The sequence below is a fragment of the Caloenas nicobarica genome, chromosome 7 (assembly GCF_036013445.1).
Source record: "Caloenas nicobarica isolate bCalNic1 chromosome 7, bCalNic1.hap1, whole genome shotgun sequence".
Taxonomy (NCBI): domain Eukaryota; kingdom Metazoa; phylum Chordata; class Aves; order Columbiformes; family Columbidae; genus Caloenas; species Caloenas nicobarica.
The window spans coordinates 8,515,695-8,532,477 of record NC_088251.1 but is presented as its reverse complement, the minus strand read 5'-3'; the positions used below and the strand labels follow the sequence as shown (position 1 = coordinate 8,532,477).

The window sequence follows — 16,783 nt, the reverse complement described above, 5'->3', positions numbered from 1 at the left end:
ATAAACTCTCATTATTTCTTAAGCTGGAGGAAGAAACTGGATTGACACTCTTGTTCAGATCTTTGAAATCCCTGCATTGCTTCAAGTACTTTGAGACTCTCAACTGCAATGACTGAATCTTTCAGTTTGGGAGATAAGGACTAGATTTATGCTTTTTTTTGTGAAAAAATTGGTTTGATAGGTACAGCATACTGGTAGCTGCAGGTGTCACAGGTGTAACTCCCTGAATTCATTGTTTGTTTATTCCTGTTGACTTTTGTGCAGTGCAGCAGAAGTCATTTTTAGTGATAAGCCTTAGTGATATCAACACGCAATCTCTGCTGTCACCAGCATTCTTTAGCTGTAGTCCACCACATCATGGATTTAATGCCACATAATTAAATATTTGCTTTCAGTGTGTCCTTGGAACATTTTGGTGGCCTACTTCTCAGCTATTTACCATATTTTAATCAGATGTTAAAAAAATGTTTTGGACAGTCTGTTTTCGGCATTCTAACAACATACCCAGAGCAGCGTAAGGTCCTGCAAGGCAGTAGCTTCGATGGTGTATATTCGATAGCATGCTAATCGGCGTGCAGGTCTGTATTTTGATGTGTTACACTAGCAAAGAGCCAAAGATGGTTCATTTGGAATTTGAGATATCTCACATGATGACTATAAGTTGTCCAGATATTACAGCTATTAAGAATGATGATGACTGAGATGTGTTGCTTTTGCTTGAAGTCTTTCATTTCAGATGTGCTGCTTTTAACTCCTAAGGCTGCTCTGGCTTTCATGGTCCTCCCTGGGACTTTGTCAGCATTAAATGGGTTCTGAGACACTCTCCTTAAGTAGAAGAATTTTTCTCCAAATGTTACTGCTGCACTGTCAGTTTTCATTTTTTGCCTGACATGCTTCTCGCCATAGCTGGAATAGGATCTCGGTGTTCTGTATACTGATGCCAAGGCCAAATTATTTGGCAGTGCAATCGAAACAGTCTGTAGTATACCGAAGGTTCTCTTAACTAGAATTCCTCAGCCCGAAAGTAGGCATTTTTGGGCTCGTTTTAGGTCTGTGTTTGTAAGCAATTTATCTGCTTAAGCCCCTGACATTTTCTGTACGTGCCTGGCTTGCACGCTTAGCGTTTTACAGAGACATGTCTAGAGACATGCATAAATTTCTAAGGTTTTCTGATGCATGTGGACCACATACATATATAGCAATCCAGGCAACTAAATAACAAGACAACAGAGGTATTATCTACCTCTTTCCAGATGTTCAATCTCCACTTGTACTACTTGCATCATGTACTTTCTAGTATCCAGAATGTGGGAGGGACTTCTCACAGACACCTGGAAAGTTGGTCACCTGGGGTAGCAAATGAAGTTATGAAGTAAATACAGAAGTAAGAAACAAGAATGGGTGGTGGCATTTTTGCTGGATGTTCTCATTGCTGTTAGTGTCTCCCAGAGTGCATCACTGCTTATGGGGTGATTTCTTAGTCATTTTCTGGTTTACTAAAGTCTCTTCTTGCACCTGTAATTCTGTCAGTTGCTGTAGCAATTTTTGTTTGATCATGCTCCCAACAACTGATAGGAGAGATAAAGAGGAGAGGATAGGGAATACATTTTAGAGAGGTCAGGAATACTGATTATCTACCTACTGTGTATTTATTTTTTTTAAAGTAATTACCACTAGTATTTCTGAAGCAAAATTAATAATCCTTATTTCAGTTTGGTCTAGTGTGGCAGGGGAAAAAGAGGAATGCTCTGATCAGGTATAGATTTAAGAGCTCTGAAAGATTTTTTTTTCAGCCATGGATTAAACCTGGTTGGCCAAAGAATGATGTGAGATCGAAGACGAAAGATGTATCTGAGAGATTATGGCAGTGGCTCTTGGCTCACTGGGCAATAGCACGTAGATCTTGAACCACGACAGGTTCCCTTGTGGTATTTTATAATGTTTTACTTACCTTGGCCTGTAAATTACATCAGTTGAGAACCTAATTCACAATCAGATCATCTCAGCTTTGGAGCTGACAACATGTGTCCTTTGTCTGGTGCAGACAGCTGTGGTGTTTGGTGTTCTGGTAGTCCCTGCCACCACGTACCTACCATAGCCATTGTCTCTATGTATCTCTATTCTGTATATTGAAAATGGGGTTAGTGAAAACTACCTGCACGGAGATTACATGAGGGAATGTGTTTGGTTTTAGTATCTTGAGATTTTTACAGTGATGGGAGTAAGAAATGTATGTAGGTTTATCCTGGAATGGGCAAAGGCCTTTATTCCTCAAAATCTGATTTGTCTCTTGGTAATCACATAAAGACAAAATTGTAAAAATAAGTAGAATTTGTGTGATGTGATTTTACTGATACATCCTAAATATTTTTTGAGAATGCTTTTTATGTTTTTAGTAGTTTCTTTTATAGCTTATAAATAAGTAATAAAGAGTATATTCAATGTGTATTTAATGGCATTAGAGTTGTGGTTGTGTCACTTTCATGTCTGTCTCTGAATTGCCTAAAGATGTTGATCAGTATCAGCAATCCAGATTTTAGAGAATGGAATATTTATCCTAATTTTCCTGAACTTTGATTTCTGTGGCTTGCTGTTAGCTTATGTGTATTTTATTACCCACATTGACCTCACATTGATCTAGCAATTAGTGATCAGTATAGCAGCCACTGGAAAAAAACCTCACAATTTCAATATGACCATTTGGCCTGGTTTATGACTGCATCAAGTAATAGTAATCAGAATTGACTTTGAACAGAACAAACACTTTTTTTTAAAAAATTTATTTTATTTTTTTAAAATTAGAACAGAATCAGACAGTGGTGGTCTGTGTGTCTGGGTTGTGTTTTTTCTTTTGTTTTGGTTTGTTTTTTTGGGAGTGGGTAGAACAATTAAGAGAAAAATGGTATGGACAACGACTGAGATGATAAAGTGAGAAATGAACACGTTAACTTCTTGCAAAATTTGAAGCTATTGCTGCTGAGCTGTTATTTGAAATTTCAACCAAAAAAAGGCATTTTAACTAATCTCACATTTCTTTCATTCTGATTCACAGAAAATTTCACCTTGGGTAGGATTACGCAAGATAAACATCTCCTACTGGGGATGGGATGACATGTCCCCTTTTACAAATACAACTCTGCAGTGGCTTCCTGGTGAGCCCAATGATTCTGGCTTCTGTGCATATCTTGAAAGAGCCGAGGTGGCGGGTCTGAAAGCGAATCCATGCACTGCAATGGCAGATGGTCTTGTGTGTGAAAAACCTGTTGGTAAGCAGTCTCTTACACTGAGTTACTGTCACTGTCATGATTAGCAAGCTGTTTGGGTTTTTGTTTGGCTAAGAGGGATTTTTGGACAATTTGGATTAAATAATTACCAAAAAAAGTTACTTTAAAATTTTTTTTAAATATAGGGACGTTTAATCTAGAAAACAAAGAATATTTCTGAAGCAGTAAATGTCTATTTGTGAATTAGTTTCCATGCCTGAGTTCGCATTACACCACAAATCTTTTAAGTTGGTTCTAAATGAGTAGTAGCCAGTGACAACAGTGTTTGTAGTGTGAAAGTCTGTGAAGGTGTTCAACAAGGCTGATGTTTTCTTGCTGAATATCGCTAGACATCAATGAATATTTGAATGGTCTACAAGACTGAAAAAGCCAAAATTCTTGTTTCCCTCTTTTAGGTTTGTTTACGTGTAAAGATTACTGTGGCAAACAGTCACGTGAGAGTTCAAATTGACGGTTTTGTGCTCCGATTGTCCTATGTTTCTCTTCATAGCTGTGAGGTGGAGCATATGAATTTCTTTAAATTTGTCCTTCACGTTTATTTTGTGCATTTGCTGTGCAAAACTGGAAAATATCTGTATTGTTGGTGTGTTGGGAACACTGCCTATCAATCTGATGGTTTTGTTGTGAAATTGTCGGAGTTGTTAACTTGCATAACCAAGGCATGATTTTACCAATCCTTTATTTTCTTATAAGCAATTCCAAATAGTAATGTATTCACAAAGTAAATATTGTACACTTGTTGATACTGACATCTGTGTTTCCTAAACATTTCATCTTTCACCATGTTCTTAATTTTGATTTAGTAGTTCATTATTTACCATATGTTTCTCAGAATAGTAAAATATATATTCAGAATGGGAGAGACATGTCAAGATGTAAAGGATACACTAGGTGGAACACAAATTAAATTATTAAGATGAATTATTTTACAATTAGATCAACATTATATGCATCTGTTACTAGTGTCTCGTTTTAGGGGTTTTTTGATCTTGAGGTGCTTCAGTGACTATAGAAGTCGATGTACTTCAGCCTTATGAGAATACTTTTATAGTTCAGCTGATTTTTGTTAGTTTTTTCTTTGTATTTTTATTATTTGCAAACCACAGCTTGAATACGTACATACTAGGTCAAATCTAAGGACAGCCTTGGTTAAGTGATTTGGCTGTACTGTATTAGCAGATGAAGAATGGCTTGAGAACTTGGCTTGTACTAAATATGAATCATTACTATACAAAACCAAGGCAATACACAGGAGGACTTAATCCTGATGTTGCACAAGGTACTTCTGTATGGAAAATATAGTGCTGTCTGTGCTTTTGTGTTCCTACCTAAGAGTTACTCTACTCTCATTCTTGTACACTTCATAGTTTTATTTCAAATCAAAGCAAAGATGAGGAGTTAGGATATGCAAGTTGGTTTTGTGTGTTACAACTTTTTGAGATGACATAAACCGCTAACCTAGTAAAAAATGCGATCACTAGTAGAGGAAAAACAAAATCCCAAAACCAACCAACCACCAACAAAAAAACCCTAAAGCAGCTTTGCATTGAAAAATATTTATTTTGTTACTTTCCCTTTGGATTCTAGTGACTTTCATATGTACACTATAAGGAAAAATTTTAGGGAATAAGTTTTAAGTAGAATATTTGTTGCTTATACACTGTTAAACTGATGGGAACAATAGACCCAGAACTCCACTGTACTTACTATAGAAGAATGTGACTTATTTTATGTCATATACGTGCAAGTAAAAATAACTAAATTGACATTACCAGGCAATTAATATTACATTTACTATTTCAGTATATAGCTAAACTTGCTGCGAAATTTTTTAAATGGATTCTTTAGAACTATAGGATGACTCATGCTGAGTATTACTTAATAATTTTTATAAAATATTACTGTATTTATACACTGCACCATAACTTTGGACAAATTATTTAGAGTTAATTAAGGAAGCAACCACTTTTGTTTTAACACAATTTTTCTAATGGAAAAATCTGATTAAAGAAAAAGAAGATGGAACATGCGTTCAAAATTATGTTTGTGGTTCCTTTCCAGTTAGTCCCAACCAGAATGCAAGACCCTGCAAAAAGCCATGCTCACTGCGAACAACGTGTTCTAACTGCACGAGTAATGGTATGGAATGTATGTGGTGCAGCAGTACCAAACGATGCGTTGACTCAAACGCCTATATAATCTCCTTCCCATATGGACAGTGTCTAGAATGGCAAACTGCCACATGCTCCCGTGAGTATCTTGGTGAACATTCATCATATTGAATGTACTGTTATGTTTTGTTTGTTTGTTTTTTCCACTCATAAGACTGTCTAGCTACTAATGCGAGCAGTCAGTACTGTCTATGTATTTTTCTAGATACAGGTAAAATATTAGTAATTCTTCTTTTATGATGAAACATACTTATTCTGTTAAAACAGATAGTAAAAAGCATTTATTATTTTCACACAAAGTAAAAATATCACGGTTATTTATGTAACCAGCATTAATGTATCAAACAATGACCATGAGTTAGAATGAAATACTTTTAAAATTCAGGAAATAGTATAAAGACCTTCGACTTCTATCACATCTAGTTATTCAAAAAAGGACATGAGCTGGATTCATAGTTTTTAAGATTCTGATTTATTTTGTCACTAGAATCAAAGAAGTCTGTGTTCCTGCATGCAAAGTTAAACAAGGCAGGAGGGTTATTGCCAAGTAGCGAAGGTGCTCCCCAGGTGTCCCCTCTGGAAGCACGTTTCATCAGAAGGTGATACAATGCCTCTCTAGGAGAACAGGAAACCTACTTAATGTACATTTCAGTAAACCATTCAGCTAAAGCTGCTTCTTTCCAAGTGTCTAGTGGCTGCACCTTGTTAAGATCAGCACCATGCACTTCCAGTGTAAACCGGTGCCGTAATACTTGTAGATGCTGGAGCAAGCTATCTGGTGCCTTAGATTCTTGTCTCAGTCATGGTTTGTTTAGAAAAATTCCCCAGTTGCCATCCTATAGATGACTGGTTCTTAGTGTTTTTACTGTCCTTCAAGATTTGATTGATGAGGTCTGGTTTAAAACTGATTTTGTGTCACATGATTGGCGTTGATTTCCAAGAACATTTGGGCACTTTTCCCCCTCTCTTTTTCCATATTTGAGAAACTCGGACACTACCTCCTATTTGGATTTTTCCAAGTCTAATGATATGAGAGTTCATACTCCAGCTTTCTGCACTGTTAAAGTTGTTTTGAGATCTCATTCAGATTCTTAACTGTTTTCTTGATAACTGCGTGTATCCTCAGACTACTGGAGTATTTTTTTTCTGACAACTTTCATTACTTTTTTAAATGATATTAATAGTTGCTGAGGTCAGAGTAGCTAGATTTATTCTGCTGTCAGTTTATTTAATTAGAAATTAAATTGTTCTGCTTAGGCATAACCACTATAGCATAGATTCAAGTATTACCTTTATTGAGTAGTGTGGTCCAGGTAACTGTGAACACAAGTATTAGTTGGATATAGCTGCAGCCAGGACACTGAACCAGTTGAGAGGTTACTCTCTTTTAGAAGCCATTTGAGTGTCCTCCAGAAAAAAACCCCACAAACCTTTAAAAGACTTCCTTTTTTAAAGAAGCATAGACTATTTCTGGCTTCCTAGTAGGATCTATCTTGAAGTTCATGTATGCCATTGAAATTTATTTTTAGGTGTCTACAAAGTTAATGTGAGAAGAGACAGGGACCCATAGTGATCAATATTCAAATGATTCTGATGTTAATTTGATTCAGTGTTACAGCTTTAATTTTAAAAATTTAAGGTATAGCAGAAAAAGCTCATACTCGTGAACTCTAACAGTGTTCCTGAAGATACTAAACTGTTAATTTGTTATCAATAAGAAATGGCAGTAACTTCAGAATATGAGTTTTGTTTGGTTCTAAACAGATTTCTTAAAATATGAGGAAGACCATTTCTATGAGAAATTAAATTTAAATAAAACTAGTAGAGTGTAAAAAGAACTAGGAAATTGGATTTTTTTTTTTAGTATGCGAATTAAAAAATGAAACGTGATTTGCTCTAACAGACGAGACTCTTAAGATACAGTTCAATTAAATGGGATTGAATTATGACTTGTAGTTTAAGAATTTTTTTTTTGAAAGATGTATAATATGCTAGCTTGTTTCAAAAGTTCTATACAGGAAGACTGAGTCACGTTTATAGATGAATACTCAGGTGTGATCCTGAGATACTTTGTACCCAAGTAAATTTTTTGTTTGAATTTGAATTATCACAATTTTTAGATTATTACTATCACTCTTATTTAGATTATTGACCTTGTCTTGAATTCTAGAGTTTTCCTGTTGGAAGGGCCGCTTACGTCAGTAAAACTAGTAATATACGCATCCCATAGTATATATTAATAAGCAGCACAGAATATATATTTTATCATGGATTTTAATGATGATGTGTAATATCATTGTTTTGCTTCATTATCTTTATTTATTTGAAATCTTTATTGCTGCATTGTGGTGTAACAAACACCTGCTGTGTGTTTTGTGATCTTTGAAGTACAACTTTTAAAGAAAACAAAGATATTATTACTAGTGTTACTGAAATTTTTTAATTTGCACAAGGAAACAGAAATACAAAATTATTTCTTCATCAACTGTTGTAAAATCCTAGCATCTTACTTAACAAAACAAACGCGAACCAAAATGCAAAACAAACAAATAAAAGCCCTTGCATTAATATTTTGTTCCATATAATGAAGCTCAAAACTGCTCAGGACTGAGGACCTGTGGACAGTGTCTGGAACAGCCCGGGTGTGGATGGTGCAACGATCCCAGTAACACTGGAAAAGGACAATGTTTGGAAGGATCATCACGAGGCCCGATGAAGCCCATTGGCATTAACTCTAATGAAATGGTGCTCGATACCAGCCTTTGTCCAAAAGAGAAAAACTATGAGTGGTCTTTTATCCAGTGTCCAGGTAAGATCTCTTTCCATTCATTTTTATCTATGATATAAGAGATGTTTCTCTGTTTAAGCACACCAAATTAACATAATTATTTTGAGTAATACAAATAACATTTGCATGTTTTTCCAAAGCGTTTCCTAAATACATAGTTTTGCAGTCTCTGTCTACTGAACACAAATGTGCTCACTGTCATGCAGGGTCATGTATGAAATTTAATGCAAATAGTTTAACCAAAATTGCCATTTTTTTGTAAATAAGTTTTCACCTATCCTCCTACTTTTTCACATCCAACTATATGAATTTGCTTCAGGTTTTCATAGAATCACAGAATCATTTCAGTTGGAAGAGACCCTCAGGATCGTCAGGTCCAACCATAACCTAACTCTAGCACTAAACCATGGCCTTAAGAGTCTCATCTAAACACCTTTTAAACCCCTCCAGGGATGGTGACTCCACCACTTCCCTGGGCAGCCTGCTCCAGTACCTTACAACCCTTTCCATGAAGAACTTTTTCCTAATATCCAGTCGCAACCTCCCCTGGTGCAAGTTGAGGCCATTTCCTCTTGTCCTATCACTTGCTACTTGGGAGAAGAGACCAACCCCCTCCATGCTACGACCTCCTTTCAGATAGCTGTAGACAGCGATAAGGTCTCCCCTCAGCCTCCTGCTCTCCAGGCTGAACAGCCCCAGTTCCCTCAGCCGCTCCTCATCAGACTTGTGCTCCAGGCCCCTCACCAGCTTTCTTCTGCCTTCTGTTTCCACTAAAGAAAAGCACAGTTGAGAAATTATTTCTAGGCAGCTCTGGCTGGCCAGGAGCAGGCAGGTCCTGTGGCCCACCTGCTCATACAAATCCAGCTGACTGAGAATGGGGACTGCTAAACCTCTGAGCTGTGCCTCCCCTCTACCTTTTAGACATCTTGAGTAAATAGAATGTATGCTTTTGTAATCATAGAGAAACTTGGAAGTCTAAATTTAAATCCTTCCAATATGATTATAGTATTTTATTATAATTTTCATTGGAAAAGTAAGGAGGGCATCAGGTGCTTTAAGGCAGCGGAAGCTGAGCTGGTATGGCCTCCTGTGTGGAAATACTCAAATCCTGAAAGCCGCCTCCTTGCAGCCCTGTAATAGTGCAGGCAAATGAAAAGCACACTGGGGAGTTTGACAGACCTCCACTGGTAATTTGCAATAAATAATACACTTTACAAGACAGCTTTGAAACTTTTTTTTTAGAATAAATGGTGTAATTGTGCTAAAGTTATTTTTCCAGCAAGTGTTCCTGTTGCTCATAAGTTTGGAAGCTGGCACTTCTCTACGATCAAACTTTTATGGATATGTGCGGCTATGTTTGCTTGGTCTCCTGGGTACTTTTTTCAGCAGCATATTCTCTGTTTATATGTATATATGTGTGTGTGTATATATATACTTAAATGTGTGTATTGCTATGTTATTTTAAAAGCGAGATCTCTGAACAAAGTTTTATTTCATTTTTAAAAAAACCACATAGGTAAAGAGTAGAAATTTTCTAAAATTTTAGAATAGATAAGTAAAATGTAAAACCAAGTGAACACTAGCAAATGGTCTAAATTAAAAACAAAACCCCCAAATATTCTAATAAAAAGAAGCCTCTAGTGAATTTCTGGAAACAATGGAATGACATTATATTGTCTGGAAACTTCAGTATTTTGTATGTTAAAATACAGATATGTTATACGTATTTAATAAATGCATTGTTAGACTCGCACTGCAATACGTAGTATCTACCACTGGTGAAACTGGAATGGATATATGTAGTGCTTGTCTAAAATGAGTTAGAAGATTTCATCACCTTATTTGTTTAATTTTTATTCTTTGTAGATAAAATTCTGTATTCATTTTATCTTCTCACCAAGAACTTCCTGAAATTCTACTTTAGTTTAAAAACCCACTAATTTTATGAGTCTGAGGTAAATCCTACAGAATTCATGGAATTGAAATTTCAATTGACATGAAATCTCATTTTGATTGTGGTGAGATTTCGTCTCACAAGAAGAGCAATTTAGGTAGAATACAAGCCCAAGTTTGTTTTTAAAGCCTAAATATCTCCCCTGAAAAGTGGTGTCGATTGATTCTCACTAGTTTGTTTGCAACTGTTTGAAGTATCTTTAGTCTAGATCCACTTTGTAATGCAGGCATGCTTATTATATATTTTTTCCTTTACTAAGTAATTCTTAAAACTGTAAGTATGAACATTTGTCAGTATCGCAAACCATTTCAACAAAGAGGTCAAAAGCAAATTGGACATATTAATAGCTTATCTCCAGGGCAGCCCCACTGGAGATTCAGCTAAATCATGCTTGTATATGTGAGGAAAATGACTCTGTTGCTGCCAGTGATGTACATTAAAACCACTTAAGGAAAAAATTACTTCTGAAAATCTAACTCCTAGTTCTCATTTAAATTATTATTATAGCATCTCATTATTTTAATTATTTTTAAAATTATTTTAATAATGATATGTCCGGTTTCATTGGACTCATCCATATCACAGAGAGTTGTTGAATTGTGCAGCTCTGGCATTTCTCTTTTCTCAGTGAGATACGTATGTTTAGGAAAATCAGCAATAATTTCAATTTTATATGGTGTGCCACGTCAATTGAAGATTGTATTGGGCCTCTTTCTTGCCGCGTCTTTCTTGCCGCCTCTTTCTTGCCGCCCCAGCCAGGGTACCAGTCACTATGACATTTAGATCCAAAATCCAAATGCTAAATGCAAGGATCAGAACTATTCAAAATAAGGCGATTTTTTTTTTTTTTGTTAAGTTCTCTCTCCCCAGTAGATACAAATTTGTTTGATTGTGAGTTGTTCTCCAGCACAGCTGCTTTTCAGATGCGTCACAACGGATTGCTTGTAGGTGTGGGGGATTTAATTTTCTCTTAGTTGGTGACTTATAGCTGCTTAACAGGTTTCTTAAGTGACTGGGCAGCATTTTAAATCTATGAGGACCAGATTCAGTCACTCACAATGGCAAAAAATACTTTCTCACATAACTTAAACCCACACGTCACACAGTCGACTTCTGTGGTCTTGTGTGAATTCAAGTTGTGTCACAATGCTGTTTTAAAGAGGTTCTGTGTCAAAGTACAAATATATATGCGGGTCATTAGTCAGGATTAAACTTCTCAGAATTACATTCAACTGCAATTTTTTAATTGCAAAAGAATTATTTTGTTCTTAGGAGCAATTCATTAATAGGTTTTTAAATGTTATATTCTAGCTTGCCAGTGTAATGGCCACAGCACCTGCATCAACAGTAACGTCTGTGATCAGTGTAAAAACTTAACAACAGGAAAGCAATGTGAAACGTGCATGCCAGGATATTATGGGGATCCCACGAATGGAGGACAGTGTACAGGTAAGTCATTCTGTTGGGAGGAAAAAAAAGGTTGAAATGACATTTTATGTAATGTGAATTCAACTTTTTAAATGTAACATGAAATTAACTCTTCTTTAAAGGTTAAGTGTTTATTTAGTAATACAGATGTGTTGATCAGCTAAATTAATGATTCAAAATCAATTTAATATTTTTAAGAGAAACTTTGCGTTCAGAATAATCATTTTGCAGTTGTTTTTTGGTCTGGATGCTCTAAGAACAAGATGGTGATTTAAAGATGTTCTCTTGGTGCAAGGAGGAGGAAGAAACTCTTGTGGGACACGGCACGTAAAATCCTGGTGTTTCAGAGAGGCATCACTTCAGTCTGTGCAAACAATCCTCTTTAAAGCAGTGAGAAGGTACTTCTAAGTGAAGTTCAGTATGTACCATAATGCCTGATAGCATTGATTTATATAAATGTATGATGAAATTATGCATTTAACAGTCCAATAAGTCTTAACGCATAATTTAATCAGAAAAGCCTGATACACTGCGGATTGGAATGTACCCTCACCTATCCAATCTGTTTAGTTTTGTAATTGCTACACTGGAGGATTCTTCTTGAAGTGAAAGGGAGAATGAAATCCAATACTCCAGATGGTTTTTGTATATTGCCGTAGGGTTGCTTTTTTACTTGCACGGGTGATTTTAAAGTTGACAGTAACTTCTTCCCTTATAACCAAATGGGGGCAGGGGGGATATATTCATTATGAAAAGTCATTAAGGTAGTTGAGATTGAATCTAGGAGGGTGCTAGAAAGTTTTGTCGCATAAATTTTTCTTCCCTATTATTGATGTTTCTTTAACTGGACCTTAGCTTCTCAAGGAATATTTATTCCTTTAAAGGGTTCACTTGTTCCTCAGCAATTTAACATGCAGTAGTCAATGCATAAAGCTGCACATCCGGTAAACTCAAGCACAATATGTAGAAAGTGTGTTCAAGGGGATAGAAAGATTAATGTCTACGCCTATTGACAATTGCACATTTTGCTGGTGCTTTATGATGCTTTAAATAATTCTTAATAGTTCTCTTATTTCCTGAAGTTGACAAAATGTTCTTTTGCTGTCTATATCACCTTTATGGCAAAATGATATATTAATACAGCATTCGGTCTTTGGGGATACATTAGCTTTCAACCAAATAAGCATTCCATCACCTTTAGTGAATTATGTGTAGTGCAGTAATGGCTAAAATCAATTTATAAGACTAGTAAAATTATAAATTTTACTACTTGTTTTTTCAACCCAAGTCTGTAAGAGTACATATTTTTATTGGTAGACATGATTTTAACAGGAGCTATTTAGACTAAAGAATGCTTTAAAAAATAAAGATAATTATTTTGAAGCTTTATCTGCATTAGTATATTATATTTTGTAGCATAGAGCTCATAAATCTGTTAAAGTCTTTAAGACATATTGATGAATGTGGTAATTATGAACTGTTAGATTTTCTTCAGTATCATGATTTTTGTTCCTGTGATAGAGGTGCCCAAATTGTGGCCAGGGATTTCTGCAGGAAAAAATACCAGTGATCCATAGATAAGTCAGATTAATTTTACTTGGATTTAAGAGGATTTTGGAACCATAGTTGAGATCAGACAGTGCACAAATATGAAGGAGTTAGTTCTATTTTTTATTGTGGTTTTGTGTGTGGTATGCTGAATGTTCTGTTGTTGTGTTCCCCCCTCCCCCCTTTCTGGTAATGCTTTTGATAACACAGAAGAAAAATAGAAAATAGCTGCAAATTAAGGCCATAATTAAAGTAAAAGCGTAAGGAAAAATCTTAAGTGGGAGAAAGCACAACCTGGTGAGAAGCTGAACTGTCGCGACTGGGACGGACAAACGACATAGACAAAGTTCTTCTTAAGTACAAACAGCAGTCTCCATTTATTGCCACAAACTTTTTTTGCATAGTCTTTACCAGTTCATGTGTCTTTTTGCTATTGGTTACAGGCTTCAATAGTAACATATCATTGGCTAGTTTTGCTAACGTCAATGTTACTCTTTTACTCCCTTCTTTCTCATGGATACACCTTAATATCTCCAGATACTCCTTTACTCCCATCTTTCTCACAGGTAGGCCTTAATATCTTCAAGGCTAATTTCTGTTCCCATATCCTCTGTCAGGCAATCCACGGACCTGCCGTAGTTTCCCACACTGAACTTGAGTGTGACTGAAATAATTAGAAAATGAGACATGGAAATGTTATGGAATAGTCAATCAGAGAAAAGAAAAACATGGTGAACTAAAAAAAGCTGTCATCCTCCTGGCCCTGTCTTGTGTCTACTATGCTGCTGCTGCTAGATGAATTTCTGGCTGGACACAACCAAAATTTCTTTTCTACTCAGACTCATCCTTCTGTATGAGGATTGAGATTGCCGGAGCACGTGCTGCATTTTTTAGTATTATTTTCAAACTTAATAATCATCTACTTAGGTGTCAATGTTTTAAAAAAAAAAAAAAGTTACTCCACCTGCTTATCATCTTGTCATGTTCTTTATGGATGGTATTTTAAAAAATTATTCTCAAAATGTATGAGATGCCAGGAGAGAATTCTTTATGGTAACTTAAGACGCACTGTGAATGTATAATACATTTAATAATAAGGTAACGTAAGCACTTTGCTGGATTGTCACTTTTTTATGAAGTGATAACATCCCAAACAGCATTCAGTCTTCCCATAAATGTAGTACCATTGCTGTTGCTTTTGCAGTAGGAATAGCAGTCTGAGTACCAGCACAGCTGAACATTGTGTTTTAACTTGCACCGCTTGCTCTTTAAGCAGCCTCAAAGGTCATGGCGTTTAGGACACTGGTGACCATTCTGTAAAAGCCTCCTACCACACAGGCTGTATGGATCAAGTTTTTAGAGCAATTCTGTGTAGTTTCTATTGCCTTTATAGAACAATCACCTTCCCTGCTATCACACAATTTCAATGCTAAAGGCGACAGCTTCCCACCACTTTTGATTTGTAATAATTCTGTTTGAAAGTGTGAAGTTAATTGTTTACAGGAAACGTAATTTTTTACACAATCTTCAAACTATTAGCAGAAGTGAACGTGTTTATGAGTGTACACCATGTGTGCATCAAGTCAGCAGCATCCTCTGCAGCCAGGTGACAGCTCTTTTGTTATTCCAGTACATAGAGTGTGAAGGACAGAATAAATCTGAGCTTTTCTGCTGTTCTTTCAAAGCATCAATCTCAGTCAGAACATACCTTTTGCAGTGTCTGCTTCTTTTGTGTTTTGTGTACCTCAGTACTTTTCACCTATGTTTATATACATATGGGTACATCTACACATACTACTCTCTGAATTAGCTCCACATGAACTTGGCATCTATGCAGTAGCCATCCAACTTACCAATATATCTACAATAACTGCCTTAGGAGATTAAAAAAAAATAAAAAAGCATCAATAAAAGCCTATCTTTACAGCACCTTGACTTAAGTGAAATTGACCTCAGTAATAAAAGTTAACCTAGGTATATTTGTGATTGTTTCTGTTGGTGAAAAGAAGAAAAAATAATACTTATTGGTGACTTGTTGATACCTAAGATATATCTTCAGTAGCAGAGGGAAAATCCATGGTGTACATATTTTCCTGCTCAAAGGATGTGATTATTCTGCTGAGTAACTGACATCTGAGATGTGGAGGTTTTGAGACAAGAGGCTGAGGATAGCAAAAGTCATTTCTTCTTGTGTCTATGAAGAAGAGACATGACAAAGATGTTAAACTCATTGTGGCAGCTAATTGAAAATGGTCTCCTTGGTTTTTAGGTTCTGTCTAACTTTGAAAGATGTCTACCGTGTAGAGTTACGGATTGTTTGTCTCTGGCACAGTTTCTAATGTGTTTACCTATTCAGCAGCAGCAACCTTCGTAACAGGTTTTTGTGATGCCAGTTCATGGAGGAACCAATACCAATTTCCTTCCTTCCATGTCTCTCCAAAAGAAATATTGTTGAAAGCTACCATGGGCACCATCAAGAACAGAGCCCTGTTCCTACAGAGCACAAAGGGCAATCAGTGTGTTAGGTATTTGAAAACAAAATTCAGTTTCATTTAAAAGGAGCACATGTGTATTAGAGTGGTTTTGTCTTGTAGACAGCACATCTAATTACAGTTGCTTTGAAGTAAACTGTAGTCTGACCTATTAGAACACAAATGTCAACTTGAACAGGATTATCTATGGAAAACTAGGGGAGGTGTACTAAAGAAAACCATTTGGAAACAGTTCTGCCTTTTGCTACCAAATAATTTCAAGGTGGGTGTCTTTTATTCCCAATTTTCTTTCCAATCCAACAACTTCTTGCTGTGTCCAAGCTGAATCAGTCTCCATACAGTCCACATTAGATCTTAGGAAAGTTTATTTTTTCCCCTCTCCTCCAGCTTCTTTGCATTCTGCTTTTTGATGTAGAGAGGCCTCTTCTTTTCTGCAACAACTCCTAGTTTCTACTCCTGCTTGAGGTTTTTTGCTGCTTATTATCTTCTCTCTCAACCCTGCCTGCTGTTCCCCATAATTTTTGCAAAGTTTGTAATTTTCATTTGCATCCAAGGAAGAAGCAGTTTCCTCTCCCATCTAGAGTACAAAGGAACCCTTGGTGCCAAGGGCAGTGTAACCAGGCAGTCTTTTTGCTTGCTCCCCAGCTGTAATCTTAGAATATATGTATTAACACATGCACATGTATATGTGTGTGTATACATACACCGTGCACAGCATTTGTATATTAAACTGTAATACAGAAGATTACAGAATTTCACATATTACAGAAAGTAACCTGTCTTTCATAAAGGAAAAAGTTCATAGTGTGACAAGGAAAACAATTTAATATTCATTTTCTTTTTTTGAACTAAAATATGCTCTTGTCCTAGTTGATAGAAAGATACCTGGTAATTTCCCTCTAGGCTTACTTTCCAAGGTTTCAGAAAGTTATACAAGCAATGAGGGAACAGAAAGCAGCAGTCTTAATTTTTCACTTCAACACTATCACTATGTAGCTTTTAAATTACCTGTAGTTTGGGACTGTATAGGGCAGGTGTAGCGAAGCATCAAACTAAATATTCTGAATATAAATATTTTATGACTGTATTTATGGCAGTAAACTTAAAAGTGGAAAAAA

General features: G+C 36.0%; 1 protein-coding gene across 2 annotated transcripts in view; it reads left to right on the top strand.

Moving 5' to 3' along the window:
• ATRNL1 (attractin like 1) overlaps positions 1-16,783 on the top strand; it is a 491,115-nt gene that overhangs the window by 113,853 nt on the left and 360,479 nt on the right. For both annotated transcript variants that reach the window (XM_065639123.1, XM_065639122.1), the window contains exons 16-19: positions 3,053-3,266; positions 5,346-5,534; positions 8,046-8,264; positions 11,509-11,646. In XM_065639123.1, coding sequence (XP_065495195.1) covers positions 3,053-3,266; positions 5,346-5,534; positions 8,046-8,264; positions 11,509-11,646 — 760 coding nt within the window. The remainder of the gene's footprint in view (positions 1-3,052; positions 3,267-5,345; positions 5,535-8,045; positions 8,265-11,508; positions 11,647-16,783) is intronic.